This window comes from Dermochelys coriacea, chromosome 5, assembly GCF_009764565.3.
Source record: "Dermochelys coriacea isolate rDerCor1 chromosome 5, rDerCor1.pri.v4, whole genome shotgun sequence".
NCBI lineage: Eukaryota > Metazoa > Chordata > Testudines > Dermochelyidae > Dermochelys > Dermochelys coriacea.
The window spans coordinates 30,922,458-30,943,115 of NC_050072.1; the positions used below are offsets into that span (position 1 = coordinate 30,922,458).

A 20,658-nucleotide genomic window follows, 5' to 3' on the forward strand; every position below is an offset into this window, starting at 1 on the left:
TCGCATACGATATATAAATTACCAAGGTGGTAAACTGTGAACAAAATCACAACATATTGTAACTGACAAAGTTACTTCAACAAAAGCAAAAATTATAAAGTCCACTATAGAAGTATAGCACTGAAAAGGTATTTTAACACCCAAGGTTAAAATCTATATTAAATTGCTTAAAATATCTAATTTATACATGTACAAATTTCCCAGTCATTCTTTAGAAACAGGTTTTACTGTATGGGAATGTTCTAGCATAAAGTATATTACCTCATGGCCCATAAGAACAAAGACCCATTAAGGTTACTATAACTCTGCAAAGAATGCATTCTGTACATTGACATACTTAATATTTCTACTGTATTCAAACTGACATACAGCTCTGAAGAAGTAGGAAAACCCCACACATGAGTAAAGAAAAGAAGTGAAGAATTAATGATCAACTAATTTTTCCTCCCACCTGCTGCAATTTGCATCCAGGACAACATTTTCAATTCTCTGGACCATTTCATCCATATCAGTCTTTCCTTTTTCTTTCCATGCATCTTCCAAAACTGACCCGGTCAACTTAAAAAAACCCAAAAAACAAAAATCATATTTTATTAATAAAAAAGCATGCAAGTGCACTACATAAAAACTTAAAAAGCAAAGTTAAGGTTCATGGAATTCTGTGACAAGTGTAGACACGTTATTTGACTACCCTAAAGGAAAAGCTAACCTTGATTTTCTAAATGTCTTTAATTTCATAACATTACAGACCGTAGAAGTCAGGGGTGAGCAAACTTTTTGGTCTGAGGGCCACATCAAGGTGCGAAACTGTATGGAGTGCCAGGTAGGGAAGACTGTGTCCCCCAAAGAGCCTGGCCACCGCCCCTGCCCCCTATTCGCCCCCTCCCACTTCCTGCCCTCTGACTGTCCCCCTCAGAATCCCCGACCCATCCAACCCCCCCTGCTCCTTGTCCCCTGACTGCCCCCTCCTGGAACCCCCTGCCCCAAACGGCCCCCCTCCGATCCCACCTGCTATCCAACCCCCCTGCCACCTGGTACTCCCACACCCTGTCCAACCCACCCTTTTTCCCGACCCCTGACCGCCCCATCCAACCGCCCCCTGCTCCCTGACTGCCCCCCGGAACCTTCTACCCAACCTCCCCATCGCCTCGCACGCCGCTTCCCCCTTACCATGCTGCTCAGAGAGGCAGGAGCTCGTAGCCCTGCTGCTCGCAGGGCAGCATAACTGTGGGGGACGGGCCGGGGGTAAGCCTCCCGGGCCGGGCAGGACAGTCCTGCAGGCCATAGTTTGCCCACCTCTAATATAAGTTTATGAATTCTCATTAAATTGTGTTGGCAGTTAATCAACAGCTGGTCTTTGATTTTTGTAAACAAAGCAAGTTTGGTTACTGAAGCTTCCACTCTTTAATGCTAATTGAATGAACAGCCCTGTTGCCATTTATGTTATCTTCAGGACTTTACACTAATCACAAACTTGAAAACAACTCTTCAGTAACCTCACAAGACTTTAAAGCAGCCACATCAGGCTCACTCTTTAAACACGTGCACAAAACCTGATGGTATTTTTCAAGCAATGAAGACTTTTCTATTTTACTGTTTTTATGATAATTATTTCCCCTAAAAAGAGAGAGATATCACTGGGTTTGCCCAAAAACCCAGCCATCACTGGGAGATGAGGAGCTCTTACTAAATTACTTAGTGTAGCCATTACCTCATAGGTCTTGCAACTAGGCAAAAATACCATGAGAAGGATAAACTTCAATGTTAGCTCAAAACTAAATTCTGCAATAAATGTAATATTTATTTAATTTAGATTTATGACAAAAAGCTAAACAAACTGGTACTAAGTTCCCAAATTCCATATTTCAAAAAAGTATTTTTAGGATATCTGAAATTAAAGAAGAGAAAAAGAACACAGTTTGTATGCAAGTTTAGAACTTCTTTGAATCACAAAAGACCAATACAGCTACAGGTATGAGAGAAGAAAGCAGCAGGATTAGACCTTACCTGAAATTTTGACTTTTGATTCATTTGAAATTCTGTCCCTTATTACTAAAATGTAGTATCTTTTTTTTTTCTAATGAAGTTATGACCAATGCGTATGGCAATTGCCAACGTTGGTCTATTGAGTAATATATCATGTATAAAGCTAGACTTAATAAACAGACTTCAATACCAACCAGACTGATTTGGCCCTTCTTCACTCTGAGGAATATAAATTGAGTACTATGCACCTTACTGTTGACAGTATAAAAAAATAAATAAAAAATCAAGGCCCTCTTGACTGCTCTGTGCAGAGATTAACAATATCTTGGCACTCTCAGAAGAGCCAGGATTTGCCTGTGATCTTAGTCAAAATTTTCCCTGCCTCCACTATTGTGTACTGTACACTAGCTGGTTGCTGACCTCCAGCCTCAGAGCTGCTGTATTTCACTGGTGCTATATATAGGGTTATGTTTTATAGTTAGAAAATGCCACTTAATTGTTGCCAAGTTAAATCCCATATAATACCCAATTAACAAAAGATAGTAACGTTTCTTTTAAATTATCAGATGTACACAGAACGATTCTGCTGGTACCACTCTCTTAGATGAATGATTTTGAAATGCATGTTTATCCTGATGACTTCAAAAACAAAAAACAAAATACAGTAGATCATCTGATAAGCCAACTACAGTCAAATATTTGATTAGTAGTTTTAACTTGTAACTGAGGGCAGATATCCATGGTCACAGTAAGCCAGAGAGTTATTTGTATTACCTTAATGGAAAAGGCCAAACATATATTTCTACACAAACTTCATGAACTACTCAGGATCTTTCATCAGGTGTAGTAAATATTCAACCACAAATTTATGTAAAACAGATTAAATGCTGTTTGAAAAACAGAATGAATAAAGAAGTGTGAAATACGAAAAAAAGCTACAGAAGGAACAGAAGTCTTTGTGCCTATACCCCCTTACTTATTTTTTTAAAATAAGCTGAACTCCCCCAAATCTTAATGCTGCAGACATAAAACAAACCTTCATAAAGAATGCCACGTTTTTTAATTTATATAGTTCTACTGTAGACATTTTCAAAAATTCCAAGCTTGGACATTTAAATGAAGATATAAAAGCCTAGATTTAGTTTCTAAAGAAATGACTTTTCAGAGCGCTCAGTCAGCTCATAACTAAATCATAGGGAGCTCAGCACCTGTGAATATCAGGCTGCTTAATTAAATACCTAAATATAGTTTCAGAAGCCTAGACTTCAAATACATATCCAAATTTGATTTTATTTAAGTCGAGGCTGTTTTTGGCTTATTTCTAGCTGCAAAAACGCTGGATGATATCATAGAAACAGTTCTCAGAACAACATCACGATCTCCTGTTCTCCAACACCAATTATACTTGTGATGTCACAACCACTGCTGTAACTAGGTATCATCCCAAGAGAAAGGTGAATTTTATTTTTCTTAAATTGCAGTAGTTAAAGATGAACTACTTAGATTCTCAGTGATTTGCAGAAGTTATGTGCAGACTCAAACAATGCAAATAAGTTTTACAATTTAAAACCACCAACCAAAAAAATAAAAATCAAAACCAACCAACCAAGATCCTTTACTTATCTGCCAAAACTTCCAACTGTTCTATGCAGCGTTGTTGTAGCCATGTCAGTCTCAGGATGTTAGAGAGACAAGGTGGGTGAAATAATATATTTTACGAGACCAACTTCTGTTGATGAGAGAAACAAGCTTTTGAGCTTACAAAGAGCTCTTCATGTCTGGGAAACTTATGCAAGGTCTCCACTACACACTTACTTTGGTATAACTACGTTACTCAAGGGTGTGAAAAAACCAGTGCTATGTTGGCAGGAGAGGGCTTCTCAGGGAGGTGGTGTTATTAAGCCAATGGGAGAGCTCTCTTCTGTCTGCTTAGAGTGTCTACACTGACACTGCATTGACTTAACTACATTGACCTAAGCAGTATGTCTCTCACGAAGGAGTTATTAATTTGGTGTAGTGGGCAAGTTACATGGGAGGGAGCTACATTTCAGTGTAAGCGTTTACAGAGTTAGCTGTGTGACGTTATTGACTTGAACTGAGACCATATAGAACATTGTTGCAAACAAGGTCCTGCAGTGGCACCAAATCTTGTATAAAGGAAGTCAAATAAGGTGTCTAAGATGAGGTTATGGTTTGCTGGTTATGATTATGTGATCTGTTTGCATGTATCACTTTTGTATTTAAAGATACAAGTATTGGCTCTATACTGTCTGTTTTTCAAATTTATGCTATGCTTCTGGGTGACCACCCCACACAAGTTGGTGTCAACTCTGCCTAGCCTGCCTGATGGCCCATTAAGGGCCATCAGCTATACAATTGACGCATTGAGAGAAAGCAGACACGCCTTGCGACTCAGCAAGGTATGCAGGGACCTGCCTATGGAAAAAACTCTGAGGTTTTTCTAGGCCACCTGAGGGACAGCTTGTCCTTGGAACAAAGAAAGCAGAGACCACATGGCAAAAGAATATAAAAAGCTGCTGCAGCTCTTCCATCTTGTCTTCAATCCTGCTTCTTACCTCTGGACTTTGCTACACTGAAGCTTTGAACAGAAGACTGATGACCCATCCCAGCTGTGGATGTACTCCAGAAACTTAGAATAAACTACAGGTTCAAATTATCACTGCTACAAGCCTGAACCAAGAACTTTGCCATTATTGTATGTAATTGATTCCATTTAACCAATTCTAACTCTCATCTATATTTCTTTCCTTTTTAATGGATAAACCTTTAGATTCTAAAGGATTGGCAACAGCATGATTTGTGGATAAGATCTGATTTGTATATTGACCCTGGGTCTGAGGCTTGGTCCTTTGGGATCGAGAGAACCTTTTTTCTTTTACTGAGGTATTGGTTTTCATAACCATTTGTCCCCATAACGAGTGGCACTGGTGGTGATACTGGGAAACTGGAGTGTCTAAGGGAATTGCTTGTGTGACTTGTGGTTAGCCAGTGGGGTAAAACCAAAGTCTTCTCTGTTTGGCTGGTTTCAGAGTAGCAGCCGTGTTAGTCTGTATTCGCAAAAAAGAAAAGGAGTACTTGTGGCACCTTAGAGACTAACAAATTTATTTGAGCATAAGCTTTTATGAGCTACAGCTCACTTCATCGGATGCATTCGGTGGAAAATACAGTGGGGAGATTTATATACACATACAGAGAACATGGAACAATGGGTTTTATCATACACACTGTAAGGAGAGGTTTCAGAGTAGCAGCCGTGTTAGTCTGTATTCGCAAAAAGAAAAGGAGTACCGGTGGCACCTTAGAGACTAACAAATTTATTAGAGCATAAGCTTTCGTGAGCTACAGCTCACTTCATCGGATGCATTTGGTGGAAAAAACAGAGGAGAGATTTATATACACACACACAGAGAACATGAAACAATGGGTTTATCATACACACTGTAAGGATCTTAACTTAAGTGATCACTCTCCTTACAGTGTGTATGATAAACCCATTGTTTCATGTTCTCTGTGTGTGTGTATATAAATCTCTCCTCTGTTTTTTCCACCAAATGCATCCGATGAAGTGAGCTGTAGCTCACGAAAGCTTATGCTCTAATAAATTTGTTAGTCTCTAAGGTGCCACCGGTACTCCTTTTCTTTTTACTGTAAGGAGAGTAATCACTTAAGATAAGCTATTACCAGCAGGAAGGAGGGGGGAAGGAGGAAAACCTTTTGTGGTGATAATCTAGGTGAGCCATTTCCAGCAGTTAACAAGAACGTCAGAGGAACAGTGGGGGCTGGGGTAGGGAGAGAAATAACATGGGGAAATAGTTTTACTTTATGTAATGACCCATCCACTCCCAGTCTCTAGTCAAGCCTAAGTTAATTGTATCCAGTTTGCAAATTAATTTCAATTCAGCAGTCGCTCCTTGGAGTCTGTTTCTGAAGGTTTTTTGTTGAAGGATAGCCACTCTCAGGTCTGTAATCATGTGACCGGAGAGACTGAAGTGTTCTCCGACTGATTTTTGAATGTTATAATTCTTGACGTCTGATTTGTGTCCATTTATTCTTTTACGTAGAGACTGTCCAGTTTGACCAACGTACCTGGCAGAGGGGCATTGCTGGCACATGATGGCATATATCACATTGGTAGACGCGCAGGTGAACGAGCCTCTGACAGTGTGGGTGATGGGATTAGGCCCTATGATGGTGTCCCCTGTGGATATGATATGTGGACACAGTTGGCAACGGGCTTTGTTGCAAGGATAGGTTCCTGGGTTAGTGGTTCTGTTGTGTGGTGTGTGGTTGCTGGTGAGTATTTGCTTCAAGTTGGGGGGCCGTCTGTAAGCAAGGACTGGCCTGTCTCCCAAGATCTGTGAGAGTGATGGGTCGTGCCTTAGTGTGCATAGAAACCCCGGCCTTGGGCTGTAACTGCCCTGCTTTAAGCAATTTGTCCTGAATTGGCACTCAGTTGGGTCCCGCCAGAACCAGCCTCGTTACAAGCTGTAAGCTAAAGCTGTAAAATAAGCTTGTTTATGTCCAGTTAACTCTGTAATATAGATCAATCATCATAGGTAAATACAAGATGGAACAGATTATGTATTATAATCCGACGAAGTGAGCTGTAGCTTATGAAAGCTTATGCTCAAATAAATTTGTTAGTCTCTAAGGTACCACAAGTACTCCTTTTCTTTTTTGCGAATACAGACTCACAGGGCTGCTACTCTGAAACCTTTTATTATAAATAGTTAATGCATATTTAAAAAGGACTATTCAAAGCAAAGTGGCCCAATAACACCCCTCCAGTCATAGGTAGGAAAGGAAAAGGAGGGAGCAGCAGCTGGGCAGGGTGAGGTGAGAGGGGGTGTTGTTAGTAGGCTATAATTGTTGTAGTAAGTCATAAATCCAGTGTTTCTATTTAGTCCATGATTTTAGTGTATAGCAAAGGTTTGAATGTAAGCTCCTAGTCTCATCTTTTGAAAGTGTTGGGTAGGTCTCCTTTGAAGAGAATGATGGATAGGATCTGAAATTCATAACTTTGCTAGACACTGAAAATCATGGATTGAACAGAGACACTGGATTTATGGTTTATTACAACAATCTATAACTCATTAACAAAGCCTCAGCTGCTTTCTTCCTCCCCCTCCTACCATTCCACCCTAGGACTGGAGGGGTATTAATGAGCCATTCCACCTTGAATATTCCCTTCAAATGTGTTAACTACTTATGCTAAACAATCTGTTTAATCTTGTATTTAACTGTGAGGCTAACTCTGAGGCTTGATCTACAGCAGTGGTTCTCAACCTTTTTGGGCTCAGGACCCATTTGTAAATGTTTATGTCCTGTCATAACCCACTAAATAGTCTGGCGGTAGAGGCCCTGGGGTGGTTTCAGTTGAATTCTGCCCTGCACTCACCCAACAGTGATGGGTCCTGCAGCTCTTGTGCTGTGGGGCTGGCTGAGCGTGGCACTCTGCTCCAAGCATTTCAACTTCCGGGGATGCAGCATAGCTCAAGTTTGGCCCTGCCTCCTTGACTGCACCAAATTTGTGAGAGTAGAGTTGTGACCTGGCTCATGGGGTTGCAGTGCCACTCACTCAAATTTGGCATTCCCAGATTCCTGTTGTCATGATGACTGCACCAAACCTGAGGGGCTCTGGGACCCCAGAGGTTGCAGTGCCTGGAATAGGTAGGCAAGCCCAGCCAGTCCTTTGGCTCAGGAGCTGCCATGCAATCTTTTGAAACATTCTGGAGACCCAATTTTGGGTCCCGACCCGCAGGTTGAGAAACCTGGTCTACACTACCAACTTATGTCAGTATAGCTACATTGCTCAGGAAAATCTACCCCCCATGCAATGAAGTTATACCAACCTAACCCTCAGTGTAGACAGCACTATGTTGACAGGAGGGCTTCTCCCTTCCACATAGCTACTGTCGCTCAGGGAGGTGGAGTACCCAGATGGATGGGAGAAAGGCGAAAGCAATGTCTTCACTAAGTGGTGCAGCTGTGCTGCAGCAGCACTGCAAATGTGAACAAGCCCTGAGTAAGTTTTCCAGACCCGAAGAAGAACTCTGTGTGCAAAGGAGGAAATGCTTTTCAAATGTTTTGAAACATGAACACATTTGCATTTGTTATGGCTACACATAAAATTCTATTAATGATTTCAGCTCTTAATATATTTTTATAGATAGTCTGCAGTTTACCAACCGAAACTATAGCAACCGCCATATTGCTAATTCTTTCCACTTTGCATCACTAGCAGGCAATGTTTTCTCTCTCGTTATCTCAGAGGCAAGTATCAAAAAATATAGCAATCACTTCAAGAAGCTATTTTAACATGAAAATATTAAAGCAAAAATAACAAACTAGCAATTTTCTTTAATATATCTTGGTGTTAACTGATCTCAACATAGAAATTATATTTTCATATAAAAAGGTAGTGTTGGTTAAGTACTTACTTTCATACAGCAGGGCAATCTGGTTATATTATGACAAAACCTGCAATATTTCATCAACATTTAAGTTTACAAAAAGTAGCAGTTACAATATACTTTTAAAAGAAAGAAAACATTGAAAATTGAACTCTTCCTACCTTCAGTAACTTTACTGCACAGATTAAATTGTTGTCCACAGGATTAGAAAAAAGCGCATTTAATAATTCCCGAAGGCCAGTCTGCAGAATCTCTGCTCGCATTACTTGTCCTTTTGTTCCCTTAATCTACAAATGACCAAAAACCATGTCTGAACACTTAAAATAGATTCAGATTATTTCTGCTATATGTTATATGCATAATGGATTGTATTAGCATTTGTTTGGGAAGACCTACATAAATGATTGTTGTGACTTCCCCATTCATGAGTGACAAAGGTCCTCCCCCGAGCTCTTGAGAATAAAAACCTTTCTACCATACCATTATGTGCCCTGTCTCCCCTTCACCTCACATTTGGAAAGTTCTCTTTGTAATTAGATGTTCTAGAAACTGGTTTTTTAAATAAAGGTTAGATTCTGCAAGAGCTGATGGCTGTCATCTGGGAAAACTGTCTGACTGCCATCAGGAAATGAGCAAATGGCTTTTTTGAGGTCTAGTTATAAACAAATTAATGTGCAATACATACATTTATTTTGTGATTAGGTCTCCAAAACAGCAAATCACATACTTAACTTATTGGAACATTCAAGTAAATTGAAACATGCATCAAATTTAAAAATCAATGAAAGGCAATATATACTTTCTAAAAATCACATCACATTTAACCTGTGAAACTCACCAGGGTAAGATTTAAAAAAAACCCCTCATATATATGAAAAATGAACTGGCATGTTTCAAGGCATAAGACAAGTTCTAACTAATAAGAGTTAGGAAGGAACTTCCCCTATCAGCTGGCTCTTGGATTTGAGTACAATAATATATATATTGTAGTTTCACCATGCAAAAATCTCATTTCAAAACAGAGAAAGGAGACACCTCATGCTGATTAGTTTGCCCTAGCTGAAGAAAGAGAGAGAAAGCATCTGCATCAAATACTGACTTTAAGAAAGGTGCTATTATAATTTATTAGAAGCATTTTTATTCTCTAAATGACTTGTTCTTGTGTTGTTTTCTGAGACACTGATGACAATGAATCAGTTCTGAAGTTCCTAGATGGTTAAAGGTTCAATGACATAAAAGATTAATAAAATTTGATCTTCTATTTTAATTTTTTTTTTTTAAAAAAAAAGAAATTTTAAAATGAGTAACGAAAAAGGGCCATGATACAGAACTTTTTTCTTACCTCGAGGTTAAGATAAAGTTCAGCTAGGAACAGCACAAAAGCATGAAACTGTTTTCGAGTAGCCTCATCACCTTTTGCTGCTTGATCTCTGTTTTCATACTCCGTTTGACACCTACAAAAACATCTTCAGAATCAAACTACCGTTACTGCTAGAAATTCTAGTGTTCATAAGAGTTAACTGTTTAACATGCTATAATGCTGTGAACTACTAAACTGAATAAAAAAAAATCTCAAGGACATTGAATACAGGACATCAATAAAAAAGGGACTAATTCATGAAGGAAAGTATAGGAATTTTTTTCTTTTACATTAATTAACTTAATTGTATGATTTTAAAAAAAAGACAAGTTTTCTAGTGCTGAAAGAATGGAAGCAGACAGCAAAATGGAACGGAACACAATATTTTTTTAAATATATCACTGATATACATTATTTCCCTACATTGTCCCTATACAAGTTAAATATTGGTAAATGGATCCAAAAAGATGCAACTTCTCAGTAAGTAGAAGTTGAGTAGGGATACTTTAAATGATAGTTTCTCATATCCTCCTGTTAGTGGCTTCGTGTGCAACACCACAGACTATTTTACACTACTTATCAACATGTATCACCTTGGCCCATCGGATATAAGTGATTGATGTATATAGTTTAATGGTACATCAAAATGAGATGGGAGACTACAGTTGAATGGAAATACAGAAAAAAGATGAAAGGGAATAAGGGGTAATTTTGTATAGAGCTCTAAGGACCCGTACCAAATAAGGTCTTTGGAAATGTGCATACCAGTACACAGCAACAGACAATCTCATGGAGCAATCCTTTTCATTATCAAGCATTGTCAGTGATAATTTGATGGAACAGAAAGGGACTTGGTTGTGAAGCTGATGAGTATGACTGATTTAGGATTATGTTTGGATTGAAGAACATGCAAGTTGAGGTTGGCATAAATATTAATGTTATTTCCTGGATTTTCAGTGTCAACATTGATAAGAAAACCACATGAGCAACCTTAACTAAATTTTCTAGATGGACTAATAAGGCAAATCTTCCTGAACACACTTGTGTTTCTAAGCACAGTTCTAGAGAGCTGACCATGATTGTGGTTTAATAGATTGATTTGGGGACTGAGAACGATAACATTTTAATCCGAAATACTGAAGTGGACTCGCTATACTGGTCCTGGGCAAATCTTAGGGCATGGCTACACTTGCGAGTTAGAGCACATTAAAGCCCAGTGTACTCTAACTCACGATGCGTCCACACTGGCAAGGCACGTAGAGTGCTCTGACTCCGCAGCTAGAGCGCTCCTGGTACTCCACCTTGGTGAGTGGAATAACATTTGATGAGCCCCCGCTGGAGCGCCGCGGCACCAGTGTGGATGCCCTGGTCTGTTAATGCACTCTGATTGGCCTCCAGAAATGTCCCACAATGCCTGTTCTAGCCACTCTGGTCATCACTTTGAACTCTACTGCCCTGCCCTCAGATGACCAACTGTCAGACCCGCCCTTTAAATTCTCTGGGAATTTTGAAAATCCCCTTCCTGTTTGCTCAGCCAGGCATGGAGTGCTCTCAGCAAATCTTTCCAGGTAACCATGTCTCCACATGCCAGGCGGTCCCCAGTATGGAGCAATGGCGAGGTGCTGGACCTCATCAGTGTTTGAGGGAAGGAAGTTGTCCAGTCCCAGCTGCACTCCAGCCAGAGGAATTATGATACCTTCGGGCAGATAAAGGGACATGATGGAAAGGGGCCAAGATCGGAACACACTGCAGTACAGGATTAAAGTGAAGGAGCTATTGAATGCCTACTGCGAAGCCCGTGTGGCAAACAGCTGCCCCTCTATCTGCCGTTTTTACAAACAGCTGGACGCGATACTTGGGGGCAACCCCACCTCCACTCTGAGTACCACCATGGACACTTCAGAGTACAGTTCAACAAAGCAGGAGGAGGAGGAAAAGCAAAGCGGGAGTGAGGGTGCTGAGGAGGAGGAAGACACCCCGGCATCCCTAGATGCGTGCAGCCAGGAGCTGTTCTCAAGCCAGGAGGAAGGTAGCCAGCTGCAGCGGCCAATGCTTGGGGAAGGACAAACACCATAGGAGATTCCCGGTAAGTGGCTTTTATTTTGGGAAGGAAGTTATTTGGTGAGGGCTCTTGGGGCAAGGAAGGTTAGGGCTGCATGCATGCCTAGATGCAGAATAGGGTGTCAATGTGCTCTCACACATAGTGGTAATCTGCCTCAGTCATCTCTTCAAAGGTCTCATCCAGAATTTGGGCAATGTGCTTGCGCAGGTTTTGTGGGAGAGCCACTGTGGTCCTTGTCCCAATCAGGCTAACATGTACGTGCCACTGTACCATGAGGGGCGGGGGGACTATTGCTGCACACAGGCAAGCTGCATATGGGCCAGGGCAGAAGCCGCATTGTAGAAGAAGACCCTCTCTTGCTTCCCAGGTCACCCTCGGCAGTGAGATATCTTCCAGGACAAACTCCTGTGGAAAATGTGGGGACAGTGTTCAGTATAGGGGCCTCCTGTAGCTGTTGGCTCTCCCCAAGGCACAGAAACCCAGAGGACAGTACAGCCAAGAAAGAATCAGTCCCCTTTAACCCTGTGCTTACTCACCATTTTGGGGTTCCTGGGGATTGTGTGTGCTCACTTTGGGACAGGCAAATTATGCGATTGTGCAGACTGTGCTTGCCCTCCTTAAGTACGGGGGGATCATTGCTCTGTCTGATGTGAACAATGCTGCCTCTGTTAAGTGTTGCATTTTGCCTTTACAGATCCAACCTTGAAATCTCAGCTGTCCATGTTATCACCGGCCTAGAGGCAGCAAAGAATCAGGAAGAGGCCACGTAGAAGCAAAGAGGACATGCTGCATGAAGTCATGCAGCACTCCCTTAATGAAAATCAAAAAGTGCTGGCGTGGCGGGGGTGTGAAAGGAGGGTCCGTTGGCAGAATGTAGATTGCCGGCACCAAAGCACACAGCGGCTGATAAGCATCATGGAGCACCAAGCAGACTCAATCCAGGCGCTCACAGATATGCAGACGGACCACTACCGTGCCCGCCCCACCCTCCGCAGCCCTTGTCCCAATACTTTTTCCCTTGTGCCCCCATGTCCAACCCACTTTCCCCAACATCTGGGTTCTTATTGCCACCAGTTGCTTCCAACGCCTGTAGCTTCACCACCCAGCCCTGAAAACTACAACCCTTACCCACGGCACTCAATCCCCATCACCATGCAGTATAGGCATCCTGAAGCGCAGCACTCATTGCACAGCACTCCAAACAGGAAAGCTGAATATGACAACAGGACATACACAAACTTGTGATTGTACCATTCCTCTCCTCACCCCACCACCTCGCCCTTTGTGTTTCCCAGGCAGTTGTCTTTCTTTTCATTAAATGGATTTTTTGGCTTTGAAAACATTCTTTATTATTGTATAAAGTAAAAGATACCTTAGCCCAGGAAAGAAACAGGCACCGCAAATCAGTGTATCATATGTAGCAAAAACAGATTCCTACTAACATTGGAACCACTGCACTTCACTCCCGTGCAGGGCACCAGACATTACTGGTGGCTTTCAGCCTCAAATTGCTCCCCCAAGGCATCCCTAATCCTTGCAGCCCCGCGCTTGGCCCCTCTAACAGCCCTGCTCTCTGGCTGTTCAAATTCAGCCTCCAGGTGTTGAACCTCCGAGTTTCATGCCTGAGTGAATCATTCACTCTTCCCTTCACAAATGTTATGGAGGATACAGCAAGCAGCTATAACTGCAGGGATGCTGTTATCGGCCAGGTCCAGCTTCCCATACAGAGAGCCCCAGTGGCCATTTAAACGGCCAAAAGCACACTCCACAGTCATTCTGCACCAGCTCAGCCTGTTGTTGAACCGCTCCTTGCTGCTGTCAAGGCTCCCTGTGTAGGGTTTCATGAGCCATGGCATTAAATGGGTAAGTGGGGTCTGCAAAGAACACAATGGCCATTTCGACTTCCCCTACGGTGATCTTCTGGTCTGGGAAAAAAGTCCCAGCTTGCAGCTTCCTGAACAGGCCAGTGTTTCAAAAAGTGCGTGCGTCATTCACCCTTCCGGCCAGCCTGCGTTAATGTCAGTGAAACACTCACGGTGATCCACAAGCGCCTGGAGAACCATATAGAAATACCCCTTCCGATTAACGTACTTGGAGGCTAGGTGGGCTGGAGCCAGAATTGGAACGTGTGTGCCATCTATTGCCGCTCCGCAGTTAGGGAAACCCATTTGTGCAAAGCCATCCACAATGTCAAGCACGTTACATGGAGTCACAGTTCTTCTGAGCAGGATGCGATTAATGGCCCTGCAAACTTGCATCAACACAATTCCAACGGTCGACTTCCCCATTCCAAACTGGTTAGCGACCGATTGGTAGCTGTCTGGAGTTGCCAGCTTCCAGATTGCAAAAGCCACCCGCTTCTCCACCGTCAGGGCAGATCTCAATCTCGTGTCCAGGCACCGCAGGGTGGGGGCGAGCTCCTCACACGGTCCCATGAAAGTGGCTTTTCTCATCCGAAAGTTCTGCAGCCACTGCTCGTCATCCCAGACTTGCATGATGATGTGATCCCACCACTCGGTGCTTGTTTCTCCGAGCACAAAAGTGCCGTTCCACGGTGGTGAGCATATCCATGAATGCCACAAGCAATCTTGTGTCGTATGCGTTACTTGTGTCGATATCACCGTCGGAGTCCTTACTGTCACTTTGGATTTTAAGGAGTAACTCGACTGCCAAATGTGATGTGCTGGTGAGACTCGTCAGCATATTCCTCAGCAGTTTGGGCTCCATTCCCGCAGACCAAAAAGGAAGATAATGAACGCAGTGCAAAAAATGTTTAAAGATGGCGCCAATTGTGGACGGAAGCAGAGGGATTGCTGGGATTCGAACCAATCATGGAGCATCACGGAGCATTGGGACAGCACCCAGAATGCCCCGCACTCCCTGCCCCCTTCCCACAAGCCACACCGCCAGAATGGGAAGATAGCTGCCCACAATGCACTGCTCCCAATGCCGCTGCAAGTGCTGCAAATGTGGACATGCCAGCGTGCTTGCAGCTGTCAGTGTGGACAGACTGCAGCGTTTTCCCTACTGCGCTCTAAGAAGGCTGGTTTAACTCAAAGTGCTCTACATTTGCAAGTATAGCCATGCCCTTATTCTCCCTGCTTCTGCTTTTTTCAAGCCTAAGCTTCTATAGCTTCTCTTCCAAAGTGCCATCTGTGATGCTGGCAGACGAGGTACCAGCTCATGCCAAGGCCCCTAAGCCTCACTGAACAGAGACACATGCATAGCTGGAAACCAATCTGACTCACCTGTGTGTTACTATTGTTAAAATAGATATTAGAGTTTTAAGAATGTATTTAGTGTTTAGACTTTATGAAACGTTTGTATGCTGCTGCATATATTAATCTTACTAATATTATCCGTATTATCAGGTGATATTTAAGTGTTTGCTCTGTAACTATAAAAAGTTTGCTAAGATTGTAAACCCCACAGTCAGGAGAGAAGCATTACCAAGTGCGATATGCTAGTTTACCATATCATCTCCTCCCAAACAAAAAAAGGCCCATAAACACCAGACAAACCATTGTGGAACATCAGTGGACAAAAAAGACTTTGTTGATTGCTTCCCTCGCACCTACGAAGACAGCACGGGACTGGACTAGATGACCTTTTGAGGTCGCTTCCAGTCCTACGATTTTGATTCTAGTGCACTAGTTGACCTTTTGAGGTCGCTTCCAGTCCTACGATTTTGATTTCATCCCATCACAGCTTGAACGCTGGGGGAGGGAATAGAAATCCACATTAGGAGAAATCATCATCACTATGCTGCTTGGAATTGGGAGAAGGCAATATTTCTAAGCGTAAGCCAGGGACCCCCAAGTCGCTTAGTTTGGTTAGCCCTAAAAGACATAATGCTTGCATACAGAGCAGCTACTATCACCTTTTTGGAACTTAAGATTTACTCATTTGTGCGTATTGTTATCTGTTTTAACCTTGTAAACAACTAATTTCTTTTTCCTAATTAATAAATCTTTATTCAGTTTATTACAGAACTGGCTACAAGCATGGTCTTTGCCAAGAGAGCTAAAGTGACCTGTGGTAAGTGACCGGCTCGTTGGGATTTGGAATAACCAGAATATCGTCGTGATTTTTGGTGGAAGGGACCATCTATCACAAAGGCAGGCTTGCATGGGTGGCAAGATAAACTGGAATGCCCCAGGGGACTATCTGTTACAGTGCTTGTCAAGTTCACATTTGTTACTTGATTGGTGGAATCTAACACAAAACATTAGGGCTGTTGATTAATTGCAGTTAACTTACATAATTAACTAAAAAAAATTAATCGTGATTAATCACACTGTTAAACAATAGAATACCAATTGAAATTTATTAAATATTTTTGGAGGTTTCTCTACATTTTCAAATACATTGGATTTAAATTACAACACAGAATACAAAGTGTACAGTACTCACTTTATATTATTTTTATTACAAATATTTGGACTGTAAAATAGTAAGATAGTATTTTTCAATTCACCTCATACAAGTATTGCAGTGAAATCTCTTTATAGTGAAAGTGTAACTTACAAACATAGATTTTTTTTAAAACACAACTACTCTCAAAAACAAAACAGTGTAAAACTTTAGAGCTTATAAGTCCACTCAGTCCTTGTACTTCTTGTTCAGCCAATCTCTAAGACAAACAATTTTGTTTACATTTATGGGAAATACTGCTGCCTGCTTCTTATTTACAATGTCACCAGAAAGTGAGATCGACCTTCTGATGGAGGCATCTATCGCAGATGATGAAAATGAACATGTGTCTGTCCACTCTGCTTTGGACTTTTATCAAGCAGAACCCATCATCAGCATGGAACGATGGTTGAAGCATGAAGGGACATATGAATCTTTAGTGCATCTCGCATGTAAATATCTTGCAACGCTGGCTACAACACTGGCATGTGAACACCTGTTCTCACTTTCAGGTGACATTGTAAACAAAAAGCAGGCAGCATTACCTCCTGCAAATTGTAATCAAACTTGTTTGTCTGAGCGATTGGCTGAACAAGAAGTAGGAATGAGTAGACTTGTAAGCTTTATTGTTTTGGTTTTGGGTGATGTAACCAAAAAAAAAAAAAAAAAAAAATCTATATTTGTAAGTTACACTTTCACAATAAAGAGATTGCACTACAGTACTTGTATGAGGTGAATTGAAAAATACCATTTTTTAAATAATTTTTACAGAGCAAATATTTGTAATAAAAATAACAACATAAGGTGAGCACTGTACACTTTGTATTGTGTGTTGTAATTTAAATCAATATATTTAAAAATGTAGAAAAACATCTAAAATATTTAAATAAATAGTATTCTATTATTGTTTAACAATGCGATTAATCAAGATTAATTTTTTTAATCACTTGACAGCCCTACAAAACATACCAGTTTGGGGCTTGTGCCCTGGTTTGTGGCAATCTGCCCTAAGGTTGGCACTCGCGTCCATGAGCATCTTCAGACAGCTTGACACCATCATTTCAAAAACTGTATTCCACACACAAAGCCTTGCAACTTGAGTTCTAATAACAACTGGAAAATGTGGACTAAGAGTGGAAGAATCATGAGATTCCACCTTGAGACAGGAAAGCACAAGAGACCCAACCCTGAAAGGGGACAGAGGTGTAGCTAGCCCTGTAATTGTAATAAATATATATTAAATAATGGTTTTCTAAAAGCTACACAACATTTATTTAACTCACATGGGTGTAACCAAGAGTTTTCCTCAATTTCATTTGTTACAAATAAAACAAAATACCAAATGAATAGAAGAACTATAAGGGAAGTTGAACAAGTCCTTAATTTGTTTTCTAAGAAAATAATTTGCTTTAAATAGCAACTGAACTTTCCATCTCTATCTCAAATCACTTGTGCACTATACTTAGTTTCAGAGAGTTGTGGTCAACCTTGCCTTTCCGGCAAGGAAATAAAATACTGCTTAGAATAAAATTATCTGATAACTAGCAAAACAAGAAGTAGAATGTAAGGTATAAGTTTTTAAACAATGAGGGTAATTAACTATTGGGACAATTTACCAAAGGTCACGGTGGACTTTCCATCACTGACAATATTAATTTGTAAATATAAGTCCTATATGTATTATCTGAATACAATATTTAATATTAATAACCTATAATCATGATGCTCACAAATCACTCAGGGAAAGAAGGAAATAAATATTCAACAACATGGTAATGGACCATGCTCCAATGAAGTATTTTATTAATAATGAAATAGAGGAGTGGATCCTTTGGAGAGTTCCTAGAAATCCACAGAAGTCAAAAGTTATTTAAAAGAAAAAACATCAACTCAATGTCTAGTATCTTTCCTGGGAGGTCAAAGGGTTAGAAATTCAGACTCCTAAGAAGGGAAAGAATTAGTGCCTCTTATTGCCCAGCAGCAGATTTCTCCCGATTCACTGATATGATGATAGCCTCAATGCCGATTAACATGTGTTTAGCTAGAAATCTACTGATTGCAGTATAAGAAAGATTTAAGAGGAAAAGAACAAATCTCTATAACTCTGACAATGACCCAAAGGACCCTTAGCAAAAGGAAGAATAATTTCTTATAAAGACTAAATCTTATGAAGAAAAACTGTAAATTTAAGTACATCTTTCCAGTGTACTAATCTGTCAAGCCTTTTGCCATACAGACTAATAAAAAGTGCTCCCCATAATTTATTAGGGGCCAAGAATACCCCTCTTTCAAAAATAGGATTACCTCAACAGAACTCTTGATTCAAAATAAAGTGCTTTGCCAAAAGAACTCTGAAGAGAGAATCCTATTCTTTTATACTGCATTTAATCTCTCTTAGTCTCATAAGTGTATTTCTCTACAGTTCGACTTCTCTACAGAAGACAAACTTGAACAAAAAAGTGAAATATCAAAATCCTAAAAATGGTTTTAACACAAACAATCCAGGGAATTTACGAACTGTTGGTGGCAGCAGCAGAGCATATTGACATGCAAGAGAAATTCAGAACAATATGATACAGACGCTGCAGAGATAAGGCACTCTTGAATTTCAAGGGGAAGGTGCAAGTTACTTCACTGAGGAAGCACATTTTCCTTTTCAAACAAGAGACTAATTCAGGACACTTTAGAAGTTATGAAAAATTTGAAAAAGATTGTGGGGGATACTACACTGATTTTTGGAAGAACTAGTTTCCAGTCAGCTTTATTAGTAATTTATTAATTCACAAATTCATCAAAAATGAGCGTCTTGGTCTTGAATATGTAGCTTTCATTTAAAATGTCAGTCTAAACCTTGCTTTATATTAAATATGTATTTTGACTCCTTTAAGTTTGGGGGGTAAATACAAGAGGAGGAAAGTCATTTTTAAGCATATTAGTTTTTCTTGATCATAAAAATACAGGTAGATACTGACCTCTGAAGTAACAACTGCCGGAAGTTTCCACTTTGTGGATTAATGGTTAGATGATGAGATAGATAATTACACAGCCGTGCTCCCATGTAGGAAAAATTGGGGACAGATGTGGCCTTCCAAAATAAATTCAGAAAAATAAATTATTATTCACAATAAATAAAAATTAGCTCATTAGGAAATAAAGATATTATCTTTCAGTAAAAGCACTTGATCAACCCCAACAGATTTCTTAAAAGCTGGCTATATCATAGAGCAGCAGACTAAGCAAAAAGAGAGAGAACTTCAATAACTTATTTGTAACATGCTTAATTTCTGCTAAGGATTGCTCAGAGTCTAATGGTTTCCCACACCCTTGAAGTTTTGACTTCATAAAAATGCCAACACCCGCCAGCATAAAGGCACTGTAAGAACAGTAAGACAATGGAAAAGACTGCCTAGGGAGGTTGTGAAAGTCCCTTCACTGAAGGTTTTCAAAAGGAGGCTGGATAGCCACGTGTCTTGGATGGATTAGATACAACAAATCCTGCATCTTGGCTTGGGGTTAGACAAGATGACTCTTGCCGTCCCTTCTAACTCTATGATTCTGTGTCTCCTTAATTCCTCCTCCCCTTCTTATCCCAATGCCCAGTGTATTTTCCCTCTAGTAATTTATTGTTTACCTAAACATCAATACTTAGATGAAAGTTCAGAAACCTAAGAATGCTGTCAACATAAAAATAGCCAAAAACTCAACTAAAAATGCTTGTGTATCACTCAATAGGCAAAGCACTTAACATGTAAGAAACAGAGTCAAAATCATTATAAACTAGTCAAGGTTGCAAAACCTTTATTTTTCTCCCCGTTCTCCTAAAAAAGACAGTACTTAATTTTGGGAGGAAGGGAGGTCTACTTTTTGAACTTTTATATCACGATGAATTAAATGAGCAAAACATTTGAAAAGCTGTGTTTTTTAAACAGTAGAAACATTTTGATCTATGAATGAAAATCTATTCTAAAAATTGAAAAAGGAAGGACATCAAGATTTTTGTTATTCCTATTAAGAAGCAATATGAAAATTAAAGAGCCCGCTAGAAGCCTGTGAAGAAGGGTAACGGGTAAATGACATTGGTGATTAGAAAGAGGGTCATGGCTAGCAGTTCCAATCAACAGTCAGGTGCTGAAGAGATGGGATTGGGTACAATTGTGAACTGTTAGGAGGGCTTGGTTTGCTGGAGTCTAGAAACTAAATGGAGGTGTGCTGGGCATTTGATAACGTTGCTCTCTATGAAGGTAGCTAGTTCATTTTAAGTCTTCAGTGATGAATTCACATAGATGGTTGTTCCTCTTTCTGAAAGGCAAAGCTAAATGGAAAAGCTATTGTTCAGTAAAACAAACTGACTGTTTAGTGATTAGCAAACATTCGCGTACGAATTCCTGACTCAACATGCCTAA

General features: G+C 40.5%; 1 protein-coding gene across 1 annotated transcript in view; it reads right to left on the minus strand.

Moving 5' to 3' along the window:
* The window catches only part of PAIP1 (poly(A) binding protein interacting protein 1), a 48,409-nt gene that overhangs the window by 16,695 nt on the left and 11,056 nt on the right, over positions 1–20,658 (minus strand). The window contains exons 4-7 of the mRNA XM_038402886.2: positions 19,228–19,340; positions 9,763–9,874; positions 8,582–8,707; positions 452–558 (exon numbers count right to left, since the gene is read on the minus strand). Of these exons, the coding sequence (XP_038258814.1) occupies positions 452–558; positions 8,582–8,707; positions 9,763–9,874; positions 19,228–19,340 (458 nt within the window). The remainder of the gene's footprint in view (positions 1–451; positions 559–8,581; positions 8,708–9,762; positions 9,875–19,227; positions 19,341–20,658) is intronic.